The sequence below is a fragment of the Trichechus manatus genome, unplaced genomic scaffold (assembly GCF_000243295.1).
Source record: "Trichechus manatus latirostris isolate Lorelei unplaced genomic scaffold, TriManLat1.0 scaffold00006, whole genome shotgun sequence".
Taxonomy (NCBI): domain Eukaryota; kingdom Metazoa; phylum Chordata; class Mammalia; order Sirenia; family Trichechidae; genus Trichechus; species Trichechus manatus.
Genome location: NW_004443942.1, coordinates 9428624 through 9452092, shown reverse-complemented (window position 1 = coordinate 9452092; position 23469 = coordinate 9428624). Strand labels below are relative to the sequence as shown.

Genomic DNA, 23469 nt, shown 5'->3' with positions numbered 1-23469 from the left:
TTTTTTTAACTAAACAAAAGGTATTGTTTAAAGTGTTTATGACTTGAATTTTTCCTTGTGCCTTCTAGATTTTGAATCATATTAGCAAGACTTTCCTCATGTCAAGGTTATGAAGGAAATCTTGTTGTCTTTTGGTTTTACAATTCTATGTTTTTATGTATTAATATATAACCTTTTTGTAGTTTATCATATATGGTCAATTGTAAATACATTTCTCTGTGAAATTTTGCGATTTTTTTAATAGCAGAGGATTAAGATACTTGGAAATTATATACTTTAAAAACACAAAATTTATAAAGGATGACAAGACGGGACTTAGTTACAAGCTATAGATTATCCATGGGACTTAAAAAATTTTTTTTTGCTCTTTGAAAAATAACTAATAAACATTTGATATATGTTACTGGCTTGAAGAAAGGAAATACTTTCGGAGGATAAATTTTTTCTTAACATCCAAAAAGTAGTAATACTTGTTCACCATTCTTTTTGTTCCTTTCCTCATAAATTCCAACCCTGTGCTGTCCACTAGCTACATTTGGTTGTTGAACATTTGAAATAGGTCTAGTCTAAATTGAGATGTGATAAGTGTAATATATCAGCAAATTTTGAAGACTTGGTATTTAAAAAAGGACGTAAAATATCCCATTAATATCTTTATATTGACTACCTACTGAAATGATAATATTTTTGATATATTGGAATACATAAAACAGAGTATTAAAATTAATTTCATCTTTTAATTTTTTTTAATGTGGCTGTACAAATGTTTAAATTACTTGAGTGGTTTGCATTCTGTTTCTGTTGGACAGTGCAGCTTTAACCTAACCTTTCACCCATCACCGCGACATTCTTCCATTTTGTCTTTGTGACAGATTTGTGTAGTAGTGCCTAATACCAACATGCTTGATTGCTTTTGTCAGGATTGTGGAAGAAAGCTGATATTTATAATAGACGAAGCATGTCAATTTAGACACTGTTTCCAGATAACTGTTAAAAGTATATTGGTGAATTAGCACTGCCTTGGTTTGAATCCTGATTCCACCATTGGCTAGCTGTAATGAGTCTGAGTAGATTATATAACCTCTGTGCTTAAATTTCTTCATATGTAAACAAGGAATAATAATAGTAGCCACTTTAAAGGATTTGTGAAGATTAAATTAGTTAATATGTAAAAAGTGCTTAAAGCAGTATTTGACATTTAGTCTGTATGTAGATAGATACAGATGCAGATCTTTGGCCTAATTTTAAAATAAACATTTCCCATGGTTATTGCAGTCTTCATGATTTTTTTAGTGATGACATAATAATCTATTCCATGGATGCACCGTAATTTATCTTTCTTTGAGGTTCATTTTCATTTTACAGAAGTATGTATACTGAACTCAAATAATTGTTTCTCCATTTTATTGTTTTTATAGTGACCCTATAGGACAGAGTAGAACTGCCCCATAGGGTTTTCTAGGATGAAATCTTCACAGGAGCAAATTGCCAGGTCTTTTCTCCCCTGGAGTGGCTGGTGGGTTCAAACTGCCAACCTTTTGGTTAGCAGCCAAGCCCTTAACCATTGCACCACTAGGGCTCCTTCCATTTTATTAGGTGTCTTGAATTTTTAAGATCAGAACGCATTTAGATAATAACAGGACTGACTTGTTTTGGTTTTTTTCTGAGATTTAAATTTAAATTGTAAATGATGTCTACCACATAAGAAGCCAAGAGCTTTTAAATTCTTCTCTTTTTGATATGCAAATGGTTGTCCAGAAGTTTAATTGAATAGTTTAATTACCCTCTTTGGAAGAATTTTAAAGTAGCTACAGCCTTTCAATCTTCCCTGGGTTACTTATGTTGGGAAACTGCTGGCAAATGATACACAACCCTCATTCAAAAACTAGTTATATTGTCTTCCCAGCTTGAATTAAGGGAACATTAGCATTAAAGTATTCATTTTGAATAGAATGTAGGAAATTATTTCCTACTAAATGTTTGTCATCAAATGAGGTTTTATTTTAACAGTTAATAGAGCACGTCAATGCAGAAGCCCCGGAAAAATAGCTGAAGCACAAGGTTACTTTTGGAACAATCTTTTAAGTCTTTTTATAGCCATTTGAGTTTTCCATGCACAGTAGCCTTTTGGGAAACTAGAATATGGTACATCTTAGACACTAACAGGCAGCTCACTATTATTGACTAAAGTTGAATTTATTTTAGCATATAATGCTTTTGGTTGGTAATATAGATGGAACAAATTGATTGGTTGCTAAAATATATTTCAAACCATTAATTTTATACCTTTGTCAGTAAATGAGAGTTAATATTCAGAATGAGGATGTTCTCCAGTGAATAAACTATATCTCAAACTCATTAAAAAAATCCAGTTCCCCTTTTCAGAACAATGTTATATCATTACCAAATATGGTAGCCAGCAGAATACTTAAGTAACAGATTGGCATTATGCTTGTGGAAGAATTGTAATTCAGTATCTTTATCTCTTTGTAAAATGCTGTTAGTTTTAATCTATCTGATTTTGTGAAAAGTAGGGTGTGGTTATGGTGTTCAATAACAGGCAGTTATACTTGATTAGTTTCTCGTACCATATGCATCCATAGTCTTGCACCATCTGAAATGCCTTCTTCAGGACTGCTCAACAGCACTCATTCCCTGAAAACACATGTTCTGTAAACTAAGTTCTTTATTTAGTAAGCAAAGTGATGTGGGGAAGAAAAAAATGAACAAAGTGTGATAGACCTCTGCGCTTAAGAAGATTATTTTAGTCTGTTGGGTAGACAGACAGGTTCACAGATACTGTGGCAGAAACTCATTTTAAACTGGCTTAAACAAAAAGGGGAATTTATTGACTTATCTAAATAAAAAGGCTGGTCTTGGGCATGGTTGAATCCAGATGCTTAAAATAATATTATCCAGAATCTATTTCATTTCATTTATCTTAGCTCTGCTTTCCTCTGGCTTGGATTAATTCCCAAGCAGCATCTTCCCAAGCCGTGGCAAAGATGGCCACAGTAGTGCCAGGCTTACATCCGATTAACTTAGCAACCCCATTGAAAAGCTTTCTTCCCAAATACTTTCAGCAGAAGTCCTGGGGTTAGCTGATTCTCTAGACTTGAATCCTCTGAAGTTGTTGAGGGGTAGGGGATGGAGGTGATCCAGCCTTGTTTGAACTACATGGGAAAACAAGGAAATAAGTAGTCTCTGAAATGAGAGCTATAGGTTCTGTTACGAGAAGGAAGCATGCTGAGTAGGCAAAAACAACGTAAAGTCCACAAAAATAATTAAGTCAAAAATGTAATTAGAAGTTTTAGTTGAAACATCAACTACAATATGAATTCTGATAGGACATGCCCAGGGAAAGCTTCAGAGAGGAGGTGGTATTTGAATTGCACCCTGAAGGATAAGTAGAATTTTTATAAAGCAGAATGAGGAAAGAAAGGACTTTCTAGGTCACTCATTTGAGAAATTTGACAATGAAAATGAGAAAATTAAAATGAAAGCTACTGGGGTCCAAAGAGGAATGTTAAGATTTTCTTCCCTCTAAATATGGAGAAAACTTGAACACTTTAAATTTTATTTTATTGTAGTAAAATATATATAGCAAAGCGTTTGCCATTTCAACCATTTTTACATGTGCAATTATGATGAAATGAGTTTCTTTATGTGGCCTTTTGTCTTAGTTCTTTGGAAAAACAGCTTGAGATATTTCTCTCCCCCCAAGTCCTGATAAGTTAGCTTTGCCCTAGTTTTCTACCCCAGAGGGCTTTTTACTTTTGTTCAGGTTGATTGACATTTCCCGGGTAAGCTGTAAACAGCTTGATGATTTGGTACTTTTTGTCTGGCTCTGGCCTGCAGTCTGCCTTATGATCGGTCTGTTTTATGCACGTTGCAGAGATTGGTCAGTTTACTATGCAAATTGTGTGACTTGCAGTCCACCGAAGGGATTGGTCAGTTTGTGGTCTTGCTGGGAGTCCATGCCTTGAAATTGATAAGAAGTTTGCTTATATAAGCAGCCAGCCCCCACAGAGGTTTTTAGAGGCAAGAAGAGAGAAGAGCCAGAGAGAGAAGATGCTAGGAACCTCCTAAAAGAGCTGTAATATGGGTCATCAAGGAGTGTAACACTGAAGATGCCACAGAAGGATCCCTGCAGCAGAGCTGGCAGCGACAGGCCCGGAAGGGACCCTGTAACAGAGTGGGTGGTGATGGCAGAAAGCCGTTGTTAGGAAAGCAGCTTAGAGAGCTGAGCAAGCTGCTATACTATCTGTGAGCTGGTCCAGTTAGCAGTGGAAAGGCCAACGGCAAGAAGGCCGAAGGCATACAGGCCTTCATGGCCAAGAAGGGACATGTGCGGGGCCGGCACGGCCAAGGAGGGGCGTACAGGGCTGAGAGGAAGTCTGTCCTGAGGGGGCTGAGAAAAAGAGAGTGCACAGCTGAGACAAAGGCCTGCCTGCTTGCATGGTCAGCTGAGAGAGCTCTCCTGTACTGAAAGGGAGAGATGTGTGCTCTGCTTTGGGGAGCCTTCCAAACCTTGCCTATGTGTTTCCTGATCCTGATCCAGAGTTGTTGCTGTTACTACCAAGTTGATCCTGATCCCAAGTTGTAGCCTGTTACTTCCCTAATAAACTGCATAACTGAGTATGGTCTGTGAGTTCTGTGTGGCCGTTGCAGTGAATTACTGAACCCAGCAGAGAAGTAGAGAGTGCTGTCAGGGGAACAGCTGGTATCAGAAATGGTAAAGAAGTTGGAGGGTGGAGGTATGTCTGTCTTTCACATCATAGGAACCAGCTTTGTGCTGATCCTGGTTCTTTTCGTTAGGGAGTTTAGTCAAGGCCTTGCTCTGCATTACAACAATCCAGTGACATTAATTGTGTTCAGCATGTTGTGCATCCATTGCTACTATCCACTTCCAATTTTTTTCATTTTCCTTAACAGAAACTCAGTGCCCCTTAAGCAATAACTCTCCCTTTCCCCCATCCCACCCACACCTGGCAACCATTAATAAACTTTGATCTTTATGCATTTGCCTATTCTAGATATTTCATCTAACCTGTTGCCGTCGAGTCGATTCCAACTCATAGTGACCCTATAGGACAGAGTAGAACTGCCCCACAGGGTTTCCAAGGCTGTAAATCTTTATGGAAGCAGACTGCCACATCTTTCTCCTGCAGAGCACTTGGTAGGTTCAGACTGCCGACCTTTTGGTTAGCAGCTGAGCACTTAACCATTGTGCCACCAGGGCTCCTAGATATTTCATATAAATGGGATCATACAATGTCTGTCCCTTTGTGTCTGACTTATTTCACTCAGTGTAATGTTTTCAAGGTTCATCCATGTTGTAACATGTATCAGACCTCCATTTCTTTTTGTGGCTGAATAATATTCCATTTTATGGATATACTACCACATTTTGTTTATCCATTCATCTGTTGATGGACACTTGGGTCATTTTTACCTTTTTGCTATTGTGAATAATGCTTCAGAGAACTTTGGTGTACAAGTATCTGTTTGAGTCCCTGCTTTTAAGTCTTTTGAGTATTTACCTAGGATTTACACATGGTTTCCGTAGTGTAGTGGTTATCACGTTCACCTCACATGTGAAAGGTCCCCTGTTTGATATTGGCCAGGAACAGCTTTACAGAGCCCTGGTGGCACAGTGGTTAAGAACTTGGCTGCTAAGCAAAAGATGGGCAGTTTGAATCTATCAGCTGCTCTTTGGAAACCCTATGGGGCAGTTCTACTCTGCCCTATAGGGTTGCTATGAGTTAGAATCGACTCAGTGGCAATGTTTTGTTTTGGTTTTTTTCTGGAGATTGCTGGGTTATATGGCAACAGTGGTTAAAGCGATTGACTGCTAACTGGAAGGTCAGCAGTTCAAAACCACCAGCAGCTTCGCGGGAGAAAGATGTAGCAGTCTGCTTCTGTAGAGATTTACAGCCTGGGAAACCCTACGTGGTCGTTAAGAGTCAGAATCAACTCAACGGCAGTGGGTTTGGGTTTTTTTTGTTTTTTGTTTTTTATTGTACTTCAGGTGAAGACTTACAGAACAAATAGTTTCTCATGAAACACTAGTACACATATTGTTTTATGACATTGGTTAACAACCCCACAACTTGTCAACCTTCTAACTTCTCAACCTTTTTTTTTTTTGGTGAAAATACACATAGCCAAAGATACAGCATTTCAAAAATTTCTGTATGCACAGTTCAGTGACATTGACTGTGCTCTTCCAGTTGTGCTGCTATTCTCACTTAAGATGAAGGCTTACAGAACAAAATAGTTTCTCATTTAACAGTTACTACACATGTTGTCCTATGACAGTGGTTAACAATCTCACAGCACATCAACAATATCCTTACTCAACCTTGGGTTCCCTATCACCAGCTTCCTTGTCCCCTTCTGCCTTCTGGCCCTTGTCACTGGACTACTGTACCTCATTAGTCCCATTTGGTTTTACGGGGCTGTCCACTGCCAGGCTGAACAGTGAACCTTGGAGATAACTTCACCACTGAGCTAAAAGGGTGTCTGGGGGCCATATTCTCAAGGTTTCTCCAGTCTCCTTTAGGCCAGGAAATCTAGTCTTTTTTTTGTGAGTTAGAATTATGTTCTACATCCTTCTCCAGCTCTGTCCAGAACCCTCTGTTGTGATCCTGGTCAGAGCAGTCTGGGTTTTTTTTTTTATGTTAATTCTGTGTTTGACTTTTCAAGGAAATGTTTTCTACAGTGGCTACACCATTTTACGATCCCACCAGCAATGGATAAAAGGCTTCTGTTTCTCTCCACACCAACACTTGTTTTCCGTTTTTCTGATAGTAGCCATCCTAGTAGGGGTATCTTACTGTGATCTTGATTTGCATTTCCCTAATGACTAATGAAGGAGTCCTGGTGGTACAATGGTTAAGCATGTGGCTGCTAACTGAAAGGTCGACAGTTTGAACCCACCATCTGTTCCATGTCTACTCCTGTAAAGATTACAGCCTAGGAGACCCTATGAGGCATGTCTATTCTGTCCTATAGGGTTACTATGAGTCAGAATTAACTTGATGGCACACAACAATAACTAATGACTTATAGCATCTTTTCATGTGCTTATTGACAACTTGGGTATCTTCTTTGGTGAAATGTCTACTTAAGTCCTTTGCCCATGTTTCAATCGGGTTGTCTTTTTGTTGTTGAGTTGTAGGAGTTCTTTATATATTTTGGATATTAAATCCTTATCAGATATATGTTTCCTAAATATTTTCTCCCATCCTGTAGGTTGTCTCTTCACTTTGTTGATCAAGTCCTTTGATGCACAAAAGTTTTTAATTTTGATGAAGTCCCTTTTATCTATTTTGTATTTTATTGCTTGTACTTTTGGTGTCATATCTAAGTATCCATTGTCAAAAACTAAGTTCCAAAGCATTGCCCTATGTTTTGTTCTAAGAGTTTTATGGTTTTAGCTCTTTGATCAATTCTGAGTTAAGTTTTGTGTATAGTGTGAGGTGTGGGTCCAGCTTCATTCTTTTGCATGTGGAGATCCAGTTGTCCTTGCACCATTTATTGATAAGACTATTCTTTCCCCCATTGAATGGACTTAGTACCCTTGTCGAAAATTAACTGAACAAAACTTGAACATTTTTATGGGAGAGAACCAGAAGCAAGTAAAGGATAAATTAACTTTGCAAAAGAAGAGAATCTTTGATAAGAAAGTAGAAGAGAATTTAATAGGTTTAGGGATATAAATGGAGGGGACAGGTGAATGGGAATAAGGATATAAGTGAAGAGGACAAGTGAAGAAAGGTGGTATTTGTGGAAGTTAAAACACAGAGAAGTGTATTGTTAAGTAGGTGTAAATGGCTTCAGTTTTGTTTTCTGAAAGTAAGAAGAAAGGATTTATCAGTTATTTATTGCTACATAACAGACACCTCCAAAATGATTCTTTGGGTTAGCAGTGTGGCTTGACCTTAGCTGGGTTGCTTTTACTGATCTTACTTTGGGTCACTTATGGGACTGTAGTCAGCTGGACTGCAGACGCATGGTCTGACGTGGTGGCTTCACTCACATGTCTGACAGTTGGTGCTGGCTATTGGCTGAGCCTCTCTCCTTGTGATCTCTCATCTTCAAGAACATTCACTTGGCAGTGGCTTTGTTTCAGAGTGGTAGAGCTGAAGCACTAAGGCCTCTTATGGCCTAGGTTTGGAACTCTTACAGTGTCAACTTCTGATGCATTCTATTGGTCAAAGCAAGTCACAAGGCTAGCTCAGATCAAGAGAGTGGAGAAATAAACCCACCTCTTTATGGGAGGAGCAACAAAGTCATATTGCAAAGGGACATATTACTGGAATGGGAGGAATTTGTGCCCATTCCCCCCTAACATTTTGTTGTGAACATTTTCGGTCATGCACCAAGTTGAAAGAATTTCAAGGTGAATACCCATATCTGCTAACTGTTGTTGTTAGCTGCCATTTAGTTGGTCCCCAATTGGATCAGACCATTGTGATCCATAGGGCTTTCATTGGCTGATTTTCTGAAGTAGATCGCCAGGCCTTTCTTCCTAGTCTGTCTTAGTCTGGAAGCTCTGCTGAAACCTGTTCAGCATCGTAACAAAATGCAAGCCTCCACTGACTGATGGGTGATGACTGCACTTGAGGTACATTGACCAGGAATCAAACCTGGGTCTCCCTAATGGAAAGCAAGAATTCTACCACTGAACCACCGCCTTCTCCATCTACCACCTAGATTCTGTTATTAATATTTTTCTATACTTGCCTCATCACATATTCATATGTCATCCCTGAACCTCTCTGATAATTCATCCTATTTTTTAAATGTATTCCAAAGTAATTGTAGACATCAGTACTTTGCTCTAAGTACTTTGTGCATATTTAATAAGTTCCATATTTGTTTATAGTTTTTTTTTCTTTTGACATAAAGTTTATATACAATGAAGTATACAAATCTTAAGTGTACATTGTGCCTATGTTTTGCAGTCTACCACAGAAGGGAAAAATTTGGAACAGCTTTTCAGTGAAATACCTCAGAAATTCAGCAATTGTATAAAAGAATTGCAAAGCAACACTCCAAGAAAGTCTTCCATGAATACTTCTTTCTTCATGTCTTCATTACTAATAATTTTTTCATTTAGTATTATCTCAACACATAGGATTTTCATTTGTGCTATATTAATTTGAATGCACTCTGGGTTTTTCTCTACCTCCTTTCACCAAGCATTTATTGAAAATATACTATAGACAAGCACTGTGATAAAGACCAGGGATGTAAACACGGAACTCTATTGCTTTCTAATTATTCAAACTAGGTATATTTCAAACTAGATTAGGTTAATAATAGATACCATTTTATTGAATGCTTACCCTCAAGGCCACTGATAAGCACTTTTAATTGCATTATTTGATTTAATCCTTGTACTAACTTCAGAGATAGATACTTTTTTAATTCTAAAAGTTAGGCAGCTAAGGCATGGAAAGATTTTTCACTTGCCCAAGGGCATTCAGCTTCTTGGATCAAGGTGGTGTGACTACAGAACCCACATTAAAACCTGTATCATATTGATTAGAAGCAGGAACCATGCCCTCTGTTACACAGTAGATAATTAACACTTTAATTGGTCATATATTGCTTTAAAGGGTAATCTTGGTCAGAAGCAAGTGTTTGTCTTAAGTAGCAGAGAGTCCATTTTTATAAACTTATCTATGAGAAGGTTTAAAAATCAACTATCTTCTAGTTCAGTATAGTTCATCAGCTTAAAAAAGAGGAATTTCAATATCGTAACTTGATATAACTGCAAATAATCAGAATAGAAGTGTGATCAAAACTATTTGATGAATTCAGCCATAATTTAGCCGTTAAGTGGAATATTACATCTTATAGCCTTAACACGTTTTATTATTCTAATCTTTTACATTATAAAATTTTAATATTCCTAAAATAGTGTAATCCCATAATCGGTTTTCTGCATGATGTTGTAATAAAGCAGAAGTGCCTCAGTTTTATTGATTAGGTATTGAACGTTTTTATTGCTAATTGGCTTTTGAGCAGTTTAACAAATACCAAAAGATGAAAACTATTTTGACTTGCTGTTTGCACAACTGTAAACCCTTGAAGATATGTGACTACACTGGTATCATATCATGCCAAGAATTCTGCCAGAAGAAGTGCCGCTGGTTAATGGCAGCCATTGTGATAGCTGAAATAAAAGTATCTTGAGTCTGTTTACTGTGTCAACTCTCCTCTTAGGTTAACGGATGGGATAAAGTCATGCATGTCTAAACATTTCCCTTAATGCAACAGTATATGTCTTAGTTATCTAGTGCTGCTATAACAGAAATACCACACGTGGGTGGTTTTAACGAAGAGAGGTTTATTTCCTCACGGTCAAAGTAGGCTAAAAGTCCAAATTCAGGGCATCAGCTCCAGGGGAACGCTTTTTCTCTCTGTCAGCCTTATTCTCTTCGGTGTTCCCCCAGACTAGGAGCTTCTCTGCGCAGGGACCCTGGTCCAAAGGACGTGCTCTGCTCCCAGCACTGCTTTCTTGATGGTATGAGGTCCCCCGTCTCTCTGCTCACTTCTGTCTTTTATACCTCAAGAGATCGCCTCAGGACACAATCCAATCTTGTAGATTGAGTCCTGCCTTACTAACACAACTGCCACCCATCCTCCCTCATTAACATCATAGAGCCAGGATTAAAACATATAGGAAAATCACACAATGCCAGGAATCATGGCCTAGCCATATTGATACACACATTTTTGGGGGGACATAATTCAATCCATGACAGTGTATAAGGTATTTTTAAAGTATTCTTTCATCCACATTTCCCTCAACTGTTCTTTTCTTTTTTGGGTAGTATATTTCTGTAAGTGGCTTCAAATCCTAAATCCTATGAGGTAGGTTGCAAACAAAATTTATTTGTGTTTAGAAAATCTAACTGAGTGTTATGTTTATTTTTATGTGTAGGTCTTACTATTTTGGAAGCTACAAGAAAGAAGTAGATAAGAGGAAGACAGATTTAGTCTTTTAAGTGGACATGGCTCAGATATCCGGCAACAACAGATTTAAACAGTGTTCGTCTTCACATCTGGAACCAACAAGAACAAAAGATGTGGACAAAGAGGAAGCATTACAGATGGAAGCAGAGGCCTTAGCAAAACTGCAAAAGGATAGACAAGTGACTGATAATCAGAGAGACTTTGAGTTGTCAAGCAGCACCAGACAAAAAGCACAAGTTCATAACAAACAGGATTATGATCTCATGGTATTTCCTGAATCGGATTCCCAAAACAGAGCAGTAGATATTGATGTAGAAAAACTCACCCAAGCTGAACTTGAAAAATTATTGTTGGATGACAGTTTTGAAACTAGAAAAACACCTGTATTGCCAGTTACTCCTGTTCTGAGCCCTTCATTTTCAGCACAGTTCTATCTTAGACCTACTATTCAGAGAGGACAGTGGCCACCTGGATTATCTGGGCCTTCCACTTATACTTTACCTTCTGTTTATCCCTCAACTTACAGTAAACAGGCTACATTCCAGAATGGCTTGAATCCAAGAATGCCTACTTTTCCATCTACAGAACCTATATATTTAAGTCTTCCAGGACAATCTCCATGTTTTTCATATCCTTTGACACCTGTCACACCCTTTCATCCACAAGGAAGCTTACCTATCTATCGCCCAGTAGTCAGTCCTGACATGGCAAAGCTATTTGACAAAATAGCTAGTACATCAGAATTTTTAAAAAATGGAAAAGCAAGGACTGATTTGGAAATAACAAGTTCAAAAGCTACCATCAACAATCTGCAGCTATCTCCAAAGTCTGATGATATCAGTAAATTTGACTGGTTAGACTTGGATCCTCTAAGTAAGCCTAAGGTGGACAATGTGGAGGTATTGGACCATGAAGAAGAGAAAAATGTTCCAGGTTTGCTAGCAGAGGATCCTTGGGATGCTGTTCTTCTTGAAGGGAGATCACCAGCAAGTTGTCATCTCGAAAGAAAGGTGAATGGAAGATCCCTTTCTGGGGCAACTGTTATAAGGAGCCAGTCTTTAAATATTCGAACAACTCAGCTAATAAAAGTCCAGGGCCAGATATCTCAGGTATAGTCTTTTCTTACTAACTTCTTAAATTCAGTAGTGTAATACAGAGTTCATATGTGTATGCATAATTTATTAGGAAAAGAAAGTATTTTTCATTTTGAATCTTGTTTTCTTTGCTCCCATGTATGCTGTAATTCTTAGATTATATAGTAAAGGATTAAATATGTTTAGGCCAATTTAAAAACTGTTTGCTGTTAATAATAATCTTTTCTAGGATCCAGCTGCCACTGGGAGGCATTTAAGATAATTTTTATTTGTCTCTCCATGTCTCCTCATTATACATGGTCTCTTCTTTTTTATTTTTCAGGGCTAACAAGGAATTTTCAATTTAGCGCCATTATAGAAATTCTTAGCATATAGTTTCTGTTGTTTTTAACCATGAAAAAAATGAATGAATGAAAAAATAACCCTAGAAGGAAGAGAGTGGAGTCATTTAAACGGCTCTTCTTAAACAACCATATTGATAAAGGTGAAGAATGAAACAATAAGTCTCATTAACTGGAAAAATTAGTTAAGGGATAGGTGGGTCAGGATGTCTTCTTTCAGAAGAGAAGCAGTAGGGCTTAGACTTCTCGCTTCCCAACATAGTCTAACATTGCAGATTTGTACTTTCTCTTCTACCTGTTTTATATGTTATCTCTGTGGATCCTGGAAATGTTTAAGCCTCATTTTCACCCCAGTGTGAATTGTATTATCCAGCCAATTAAATCAACACCTAGCTAATATTTTGGCCTTGGGGGTTTTATAGATAAAAATCAACATAAATCCAATCTCAGAATATGAGGATTAATCAAATCCCCACTTTCTCACTCTCAATCCCTGTGACACCAGCTATCCATGCGGCACTTTTCTGTCTGACCTAGAGCTGGGTCACTTCTCGCAGGTTGAAAGAATACCGTCCTTCAGACTGCCAGATAGGGAGATGCCAGCCACAATCTCAGGACTCCACCCAACACCCTTACGTTTGACCTGCTGGCCGCAAATTCAGGATTTCCCCACTACTCCTTTAGGATGCCAGTTGCAAGTTTGGGTGCCTCCCTTGGGTCCCTCACTTCTACCTGATGGCTCCCAGTACCCCTTTGGGTTTGAGAATTTGCTGGAACAGCTCACAGCAAGTATTAGTCTTACAATTACAGATTTATTATAGCAAAAAAGAGTACAAAGAGACACATAGAGCGAGGTCTGGAACAGTTCCCAGTGCGAAGCTTCTGTGTTCCAAAAAGTGTGCATTGCCCTCCCATGTGTATCAATGTCTTTCACCAACCAGGAAGCTCTTAGAGATTCCGTGTCCAGAATCTTTATTGGCTTTGTTGCATACGCATGATCGGGGCCTCATTGCATACGGGTAATAGAATCATGCTCCCTTTCCTCCCTGAGGTCAGTTGACCACGTGGTGGTCCTTCTGGCTTGGCCAACCCTGTACTCATTAGCATAAATCCTCTGATATAGTCTTTAGGCCCAGATTAACAAAAGGTACCTCAAGTACTCAGGAATTTCTAAAAATTGTCTCTCAGGAATCAAGAACAAAGGCCTAATTGCTCTCTACAGTAATTCATTACCTCCTAGAAGTCAAGAAGCATTTTGGGAAGGAGGAGCAAATTTTGCATATTTCGATAGGGTTATGTTGAATTGTTGACTTTAAAAAGCCATTTTGGATGCCTGAGAGAGAAGAAAGCAGATATTAAGAAGATTTAGAAAGAAAACCTTCTTTAGGGAAAAATATCCAAAAGGGTATTTTGGAGGACATGACCAGAATCCAGGAAAATCTTTACATGTGTAATGTTTTTCAAATGTATTTTAACTTCAGCTCACATTAAGAAATACATTTTACCTGTCAACTCAGTATCCTGTTGCCATCGAGTTGATTCCGACTCATAGCGACCTTATAGGACAGAGTAGAACTGCCCCATAGGGTTTCCTAGGCTGTAAATTTTTACAGAAGCTGACTACCACGTCTTTCTCCTATGGTGCTGTAAAAAAAAAAAAAAAAAAAAAAGCATAGCGTGCTTAGGAAAATACCTGACAGGAGGAGGGTGCAGTCAGCAAATATTTGTAGAAGGCACACGTCATTTGTGTAAAAATATGGTAGTCAGCATTGTGATATGGATGCCAAAGAGATTAAGCCATTATCAAGCTGCATCAATAGAAATATAGTATTTAGAACAGAAACATACCTCTCTCTAGTCTGCTAAATTACTGTCAGGCAATGCTGTGTTCAGTTTTGGGTGTCACGCTTTAAGAGAACGAATATTTATTTTTCAGTGTGAGTTTTTGATGTCTGAGGGTGTTTCTTTGTGTACAGACACAAGCTTAAAACTTATGGTTTTAATATTTACTTTCATAAAAGTTACACATTAAAATCCAGTTTTTCTTAATATTTTAAATTTAACTTACATAGATTTTCTTATTTTCTTTATAAATTTAGTAAGTTTTTTTTTTTTAATAAAATAAGAACAATCACCCCCTAAAGTCTTTGGTTAAAGTTCTGACAAGGACCTTCCCACAGAGCCGACAGAGAGAGAAAGCCTCCCCCTGGATCTGGCATCCTGAATTTGGACCTCTAGCCTTGTAGACTGTGAGAGAGTAAATTTCTCTTTGTTAAAGGCATCCACTTGTGGTACTTCTGTTATAATAGGAGTAGATAACTAAGACAGAATTTGGTACAAAGAGAGTGGGGGTGCTGCCCTAACAAATACCTAAAATGTGAAAGTGGTTTTGAAACTGTGAATGAGTAGAGGCTGGAAATGTTTTAAAGTGCCTAATAGTTAAAGTCTAGATTGCCTTGAAGAGACTGTTGGTGGAATTTGAACATCAAAGACAATTCTAGTGAGGACTCAGAAGGAAGTGAGGAGAGCTGTTACACTGGAGATGGCACAGATGGCAAAAAGCAGCAGCAGAGAAACGGCAGCAGCAGAACCAGGAGACCAGCACGAGATAGTGCTGGAGCCGACCCAGGGAATGAAACAGCTGACTGCATTTGTGCAGGAGGCTTCCTGGTGGAGTGGGGTGCCTTCAGGCACTTATCAGTGGAGCTAGGCTTGCCAAACCATGGAGCAAGAGAGCTGAGTACCTTCTGGCTGAAGTTTTCTGGCAGAGTGGGGTGCCTCCAGGTGCTTATCGGTGGAGCTGAAGAGCTTGGGAATGCTTGCTCCAGCAGGGCATGTGCAGGCGGTGAAACCTGAGGGGTCAAGAGGCCAAGGAACACAGGAAGCAGAGCTGCCTCAATCTCAAAGGGTAGGGCCACAACCTCTGGGGTCTCAAAGGGTGGATGGAGTTGCCACTCAGATGAACTAGGAGAGTAGAGCTGCCCAAATTCAAGGGAACAGAGTTGCCATTCCAGCGGGCCTAGAAGGCAGAGCTGAAGCCCAGGGCTGAGGGGTCTCCACTCAGAATCTGGAGAGTGTGGCCAATGCTTAGAGTCTAGGGGGCAGGGCCATTGCCTACGTGATCTCAGAAACTAGAGGATTATTTTCAAGCCTTGAGGTCTAATGTAATGTGTTCTGCTGACTTGCTTGGTGCCTGTTATCCCTTCTTTCCCTCCAATTTCTCCCATTTCTAATGGTGTTGTCTAGCTTGTGCCTCTTCCACCGTTGTACTATGGAAGCAGATAACTTGTATTCTGGATTTCACAGATGAAGAGGAATTTTTGGATTTTAGACTTGGAATTGATTTAAAACTTTTGCTATGATATGATGGGGTGAATATGTTTTACATGTGGCAACGACATGAAGTTTTGGGGGTCAAGGGATCGAATATTATGGATTGAATTGTATCCCTCTCAAAAAAATGTCTGTCATTTTGGCTGATCCATGATTCCCAGTATTGTGTGATTGTCCACCATTTTGTCACCTGATATGATTTTCCTATGTGTTGTAAATTCTACCTCTATGATGTTAATGATGTGGGATTAGCAGCAGTTATGTTAATGAGGCAGAATTCAATCTACAAGATTAGGCTGTGTTTTAAGTCAATCTCTTTTGAGATATAGAAGAGCAGAGAGACATGGGGACCTCATACCACCACGAAGCAAGAGCCAGGAGAATAGCACATCCTTTGGACCTGGGGTCCCTGCACTGAGAAGCTCCTAGAGCAGGGGGAGTTTGATGGCAAGGACCCTCTCCCAGAGCCGACAAAGAAAGCCTTCCCCTGGAGCTGGCACCCTGAATTTGGATTTCTAGCCTTCTAGACTGTGAGAAGAATAAATTTCTCTTTGTTAAGCCATCCACTTGTGGTATTTCTGTTATAGCAGTACAAGATAACTAAGACAAGTTCTGTCATTGCAGATTTTAAAAAGTAGATCTCCCTTAAAATCAGCTCTCATTTACAAACTTGGTAACATTTCTTTAACGCTTACATTGCATTTGTAAATTTAATATTTACATTTTTTCTTTTAAGTACTTCAGGTGTTTAATCTTACAGGGCAAACAGGTGGTCCTAGCAAACAAAACCTTTCCGAGTACCTAAAAAAATTCCAATAAATCTTCTGATGAACATTAAGTTCTCTTAAACCTTTCAATACTATTTATGAATTTAGGGGGTAAAAAAAAAGTAACACCTTTCAGTTTAAAATCAGAGAGGTCAATTACACATTTTAAATTGGAATCATAAATATAATGTGTCAGATTATTTTCTTTTAATATTCCACACTTTCTAAATGGTATTTTTTACAAAATAAGTATTTGAAAGGAAAATGAGAAACTTTAAGCCAAGAGTCATCAAAAAAAGGGGAATATGTCTAGAAGTAGAATTGCTGGGTCATATGGTAATACGCTGTTTAACTTTTTGAGGAATCACCAAACTGTTTTCCACGGTAGCTATAGCATTTTACCTTCCCACTAACAATGTATGAGGGTTCTAATTTCTCCACATCCTTGCCAATACTTATTTTCCATTTCTGTTTGCTTTTTTTTTTTTTAATTACAGCTATCCCATTGGGTGTGAAGTGGTATTTCATTGTTGTAATTTTTATTTCCCTAACGACTAATGATGTTTAGCCTCTTTTCATGTGCTTACTGTCCTTTGTAGATCTTCTTTGGAGAAGTGTCTCTTCAGATAGATCCTTTGCCTGGTTTTTAATTGGATTGTTCATAACAGCTTTATTCATAATAGCCCCAAAGTGGAAACAACTAAATTGTCCATCATCAGATGAATGGATAAACAAAATGTGATATATCTATACAATGGAATATTATCCAGTCATAAAAAAAATGAAGTACTGATACATGCTACAACATTTATGAACCTTAAAAACATGCTAAGTGAAAGAAGCCAGATACAAAAGACCACATGTTATATGATTCCATTTATATGAAATGTCCAGAGTAGGCATATCCATTGAGGTTGCCAAAGGCTGTAAGGAGAGGGGAATGGAGGGTGACTGCTTAAACGGTATGGGGTTCTTTTTAGTATGATAAAAATATTCTGGCAGTAGATAGATTATCTTGAATTTAGGACAAAAAGATTTATAGATTATTGTTATTGTTGTGTGCCATCAAGTCAATTCCAACTCGTAGCAGCCCCATATGACAGAGTAGAACTGCCTCGTAGGGTTTCCTAGACTATAACCTTTATGGGAACAAATCAGCAGGTCTTTTCTCCCATGGAACCACTGGTGAGTTCAAACCACCAACCATTACGGTTAGCAGACAAGCACTTAGCTATTGTGCCACCAAGTCTCTGGTTTATTTCATTATCTCCATATTTAATTCTAACCTTCCCAGCATTAGAAAGTCATTTATCCACTAAAGAAAACAGATTATACCAGGTGAGCTGAGATTACCATTCCATTTGAACTAGGGTTATCATTTTAAACAAGTTGATTTTTTGGGGTAGATAGGGGTTATTTACAATGATTCAAGACTAGAACTCAGAACCTAAGCACTACGTGCTTTTATCTGTGCCATATATGTTCATACCGAACTCTCTTATAGTCACTGAGATGATAAGGAGCTCACAAGAATCCTGGGGCCAAGTGATCTTACATCCCTATTTTACAGTGGAAGAAACTGAGATGTAAAAAAATAAGCAATTATTGTTAATTTTTTGGTGTAATAGTGGTATTGCAGTTAGTTAAATCAGCTCTTATATTTTAGAAATATACAGTGAAGAATTTAGTAATGAAGTATAACAATGTCTGGGATTAGCTTTAATAAAATCCAGTGAGGGACTGGAATGAGGTGGGGTGTACGGATGAAATGAGATTCGCCATATGTTGATAATTGCTGAAGCTGGTGATGGATACATGGGCGTTCATTATATTATTCTCTCTACTTTTATGTATGTTTGAAAACTTCCATAATAACAAGTTAGACACCAACGGGAAGGTGACAGAACTATTTGTAAGTAGCAAAGCTGGTATTTGAACCATCCGACTCTAAAGGCCCACTTTTTTTTTTTTTTTAATCTCTCCAGAGATGGAACCTGCTGTTTTAGAAGTAGTAAGTCCCTGTTTCAGGAGATACTCATACATAGGTCAAATAATTTCCTAAACTTAGTTGTATGTCACAGTGTCCTGGAGAGTTTAGGCCTACTCCATCCTGATGTTTGGGAGGAGGGAAGGGGAGAGGGAATGTGGAATTTGGGGAAAAAGATATCTTGATACTGATGCTCCCAACCTGCTACTCCCTTTGACTGGCATTTAGACCTCTTAACTAGATGACTTTAAAGTTTCTTCATACCTCAGGAGTCTATAAAGTTGGGATGGTGACAAGTCACATAGCAAAATTTAAAAAATACAGTACCCTGGGAATAGTCTCTTTGTAACTCAAAATCCCTAGCGTAAGTTGCTAATGTTTTTGCTACAAAATTCGGTTTTCTTTCCTTGTTGCCCTCTTCAGTTTAGAATGGTTACTTTAGTTCAGCTCTTGTATTCTTCACCCTTTCCTTTGGTGGGGCAGGTATGTGTTACCTGTGTACATCCCTTTCATTGTCTCCCTGCATATTATCTTTTTCTGCTCATTTTTAATATCTGTCACAGTACTATGTTGATATTTTCCTTATTTGGGGGCCTTAGGAGTCCATGGGAGGTATATATGGTTAACATGCTCAGCTACTAACTGAAAGATTGGAGGTTCAGGTCCACCCAGAGGCACCTCAGAAGAAAGACCTGGTGATCTACTTTCGAAAAATCAGCCACTAAAAAACCCTTGAAGCACAGTTCTACTCTGACACACATGGGATCACCATGAGTTGGAATCGACTCCATGGCAATTGGTTTAGAAAGTGTCTTGCAGAAATATTGAAGATAGGTAGTTGCCTGAAGATAAGAAGTTCCGCTAGCAAGACTAGGGTAATGTGGTCACATGGAAGTTGCAGAGAGATGCTAGTTGCTTAGACTCTAAGAATTAATTAAACAGGCTGCTAAGCAGGATTGATTTTAGCAGTTGAAACATGCTCCTAGACTTTAATTTTAAGTATAGAGGGAAGGATCAAAGTAGTAAGCAGATGGGTTATGAGAGACATGAAGTCAAAGCCAGGTAAGCAAAATAACATGACTTGGTCGACTGATCAGTCAGAGATTAGCGGTAGATTACTACAGTGTATTACATCAACAGCTTTATTAATGGCATGCTGTCTGAAATTTAGGTGGCTTACTTTACCTGCTGGTTTGAGCACCACATTTTCAGAGGGGCTACTCGTAAACTAGAATGTGTCTCAAAAAGGAAAGACTACAATGATCAAGAGTCTAGAAACTATGTTATTAAAGGAACCATTAAAAGGATCGGAGATATTTTGCCTAAAGAAGAGAACATTTATTGGAAGTAATTCACTCTCTGGGTCTGAGTTTATTCATCTTGAAATAAAATTGGTTGGACTAGATGATTTCTGAGATCCCTTTCAAGAATAAGATTTAAAGTTTGGAAAGTTGCCATGTAAAGGAGGAAGTAGACTAATTTTTTTAATTTTGTATTTCAGACATAGGTTCTCAAACCAATTCAGGGAGTAGGATACTTGAAAATTATGATCTTGTAAAACATGATGAAATACTGATATACTAAATTTTTTAATATAGTAAGTATATTACTTCGTGCTACATTAAATAACATATAAGATTCTAATAGAGGGGTAGCAGTTGCTGAAAATTAAAATATATTTTATAGAAAAGCTTAAAATCAAGCAAACCTTATTTGTTTATATATTTTTCTGTAAACTGTGAAAGTAACTCCATTATTCAATTTAGAACTTTAATTTTTAAAGCCATTGTCCCAAAAAGTAGAGGTGAAGCCAAGATGGTGAAGTAGTCAGAGGCTTCCTGTGCCCTCTTACAACAAAGACCCAAAAAAACAACTGACTCAATTATATATGACAATTTAGGAGTCCTGAACATCAAAGACAAAGTTGAGGAATCTGACTGAGTGGCAGGGGGAGGGAGAGATGGTTCAGAAGCAGCGAGGAGTTGCAGACCTGACCTGGGGGGAGCCGGAGCCCTGCGGGCCGTATCAGCAGTGGCACTCGGGAAGTGTTTTTCACACTGGGAGAGACCGAGCGGCAGAGAGTCTAGTCAGGCCTCCAGAACCAGTGAAGAGCGCTGCTCAATCCATAAAAGAGAAGTACCTGCGTCTGACCTACCGCACAGATCAAAAAACATCCCCTTTGGGAAAAACCTCTCTCCTGTTTACCTGCCCCCTAACCGCTCTGCACGAGTCCCGGGCCAGCTTCAGCAGTTGCCGAGTCCCCTGGGCCAGAAGTGGGACCCATCATGCATCCTGAGCCATTCTCTCGGCCTTGGAGAGGGAACAAATTAACAAACAGGAAAAAATAGTCTGCCAGCTCGCCTAACCTGGGAATTCAGGGTAGGCAGAGCTCCTATGCCTGTGCACAGGCATAAGGGGTCCACGGAGTTTGAATGCCTTTCACCTCTTCATAGACCTGTGTGGGCCCATTTCAACAGCATAGGCCCTCATTACCACAGTACAACAGGGTATATACCTGAAGTCTAACTTCCACTGTATCAGCGATATGGTGAAGTTGCAGGTTTGTGACATTTGACACTGCTCTGCCCGTTAAGCAGGGTCCTCACCTACCTACATCAGGGGCCTGAGGACTGGTGGCTCTACCCACGCCACCTAGCCACAGGGTTCCAGGCATAAGTGGTGCCTCCCAGTCCTTACAGCCAACAGCACTGGGTGCTTATAGTCCAGCTGCAAAACCCACCCACCTACACGCTCTAGGGAACAGGGACACACTTTCCTCCCAGACGCTCGGGCAGCTGTCAGCCCTCTGCCTTGCTCAGCGCATGACCCCCTACTGCAGCCACATATCTGCCTATACCAATCACCCCTGCCTGTCTAGGACTGTAGGTGAGAGCTTGCACCACACACTTGGTGACCAACTACCTAGACACCTGAGCTGAATCCATACAAGAAAAGTAAACAGTCCTGCACTCACATACCTAGTAACAGATCAAACCCCCTGGTGACAGGATGTTAGAGCTTCAAAGGCGCCATTAATCAGACTAGCTCACATGAGCAGCCTATTGGGGTATATCAAAACAAAACAAAACAAGAAGCTAGGACACAGTAAACAAACATAAAATAAATAAACATAATGACTTCCTGATGGCTTGGAGGCAACAGTCAATATCAAATCGTGTAAAGAGGCAGACCATGATGGCTTCAGCAAGCTCCCAAAACAAAGAATCAAGAAATTTTTCAGAGGAAGAGAATTTCTTGGAATTACCAGAGGTAGAATACAAAAGATTAACATACAGAACTCTTCAAGAGATCAGGAAGGAGATCAGACAAAACACAGAACAAGCCAAGGAACATACAGACAAAGCAATAGAGGAATTTAAGAAGATTAGAGAAGAGCATGATGACAAATTTAACAGGCTACAAGAATCCATAGACAGCAATCAGAAGTCCAAAAAGCACAACAAGGACCAATGGGGAAGAAAATTCAAGGAGACAGGTATTATGGTTAAATACTGACAAAGGAACTTATTTTAATAATGGTTCCTCTCAGGTTATAAACAATTATTGGAGGCATTCAGTCAGAGGTTTGGTATGCACCTGTAGGAATACTGTGGAAAGAATTTTTTTGTTTTTTATTGTACTTCAGGTGAAGGCTTACAGAACAAATAGTTTCTCATGAAACAGTAGTACACGTATTGTTTTATGACATTCCTAACAACACAACATGTCAACCCTCTAACTTCTCAACCTTTTTTTTTTTTTTTTTGGTGAAAATACACATAGCCAAAGATACACCATTTCAAACATTTCTACATGCACAGTTCAGTGACATTGACTACGCTCTTCCAGTTGTGCTGCTATTCTCACTTAAGATGAAGGCTTACAGAACAAAATAGTTTCTCATTTAACAGTTACTACACATGTTGTCCTATGACAGTGGTTAACAATCTCACAACACATCGACAATATCCTTACTCAACCTTGGGTTCCCTATCACCAGCTTCCTTGTCCCCTTCTGCCTTCTGGCCCTTGTCACTGGACTACTGTACCTCATTAGTCCCATTTGGTTTTACGGGGCTGTCCACTGCCAGACTGAACAGTGAACCTTGGAGATAACTTCACCACTGAGCTAAAAGGGTGTCTGGGGGCCATAGTCTCAGGGTTTCTCCAGTCTCCTTTAGGCCAGTAAATCTGGTCTTTTTTTTTGTGAGTTAGAATTATGTTCTACATCCTTCTCCAGCTCTGTCCAGAACCCTCTGTTGTGATCCTGGTCAGAGCAGTCAGCGGTGGTAGCCGGGCACCATCTAGTTGTACTGGACTCAGTCCGGTGGAGGCCTTGGTAGCTGTGGACCATTAGTCCTTTGGACTAATCTTTTCCTTGTATCCTGTTCTCTTCATTCTCCCTTGCTCCTGAAGGGATGAGACCAGTGGAATATCTTAGATGGCCGCTCACAAGCTTTTAAGACCCCAGACACTGCTCACCAAGGTAGAATGTAGAACATTGTCTTTATAAACTGTGTTATGCCAACTGAGCTAGATGTTCCCTGAGACCATGGTCCCCAGAGTGTTTGGATGTGTCTATGGGGCTTCCATGACCTTTCCTTGTACAAGTTGTGCTAGTTTCCCCTGTGTTGTGTACTGTCTCACCCTTCACCCGGGATACCACTTATCTATTGCCTATTTAGTATTCCCCCCCAGTAGAAAGAATTTTTATGTTAAAAAAAAAAGTTCTAAGCCCTTTTACTACTAATGCTAAGATTTCATCATTTTGTTTGTGTACAAGAAAATAGAATTTGATTTGCTATAGGCCAAAAGTGAGACTTTAACAACACTAGTAATATGCTTTGGAAGTCTGTGGAACAATACATTGTCATGGAGCTTTTAATTTTTCACATACCATTAATCCTTACCTATTTAAAAACTTTTCTGTGAAGTTCATTTTTTTTTGTTGGGAA

General features: G+C 39.0%; 1 protein-coding gene across 5 annotated transcripts in view; it reads left to right on the top strand.

The window, feature by feature from the left end:
* PIK3C2A (phosphatidylinositol-4-phosphate 3-kinase catalytic subunit type 2 alpha) overlaps positions 1-23469 on the top strand; it is a 129171-nt gene that overhangs the window by 27796 nt on the left and 77906 nt on the right. For all 5 annotated transcript variants that reach the window (XM_023737569.1, XM_004369680.2, XM_023737568.1 and 2 more), the window contains exon 2: positions 10961-12101. In XM_023737569.1, the coding sequence (XP_023593337.1) occupies positions 11031-12101 (1071 nt within the window). In that variant the 5' untranslated portion in view covers positions 10961-11030. The remainder of the gene's footprint in view (positions 1-10960; positions 12102-23469) is intronic.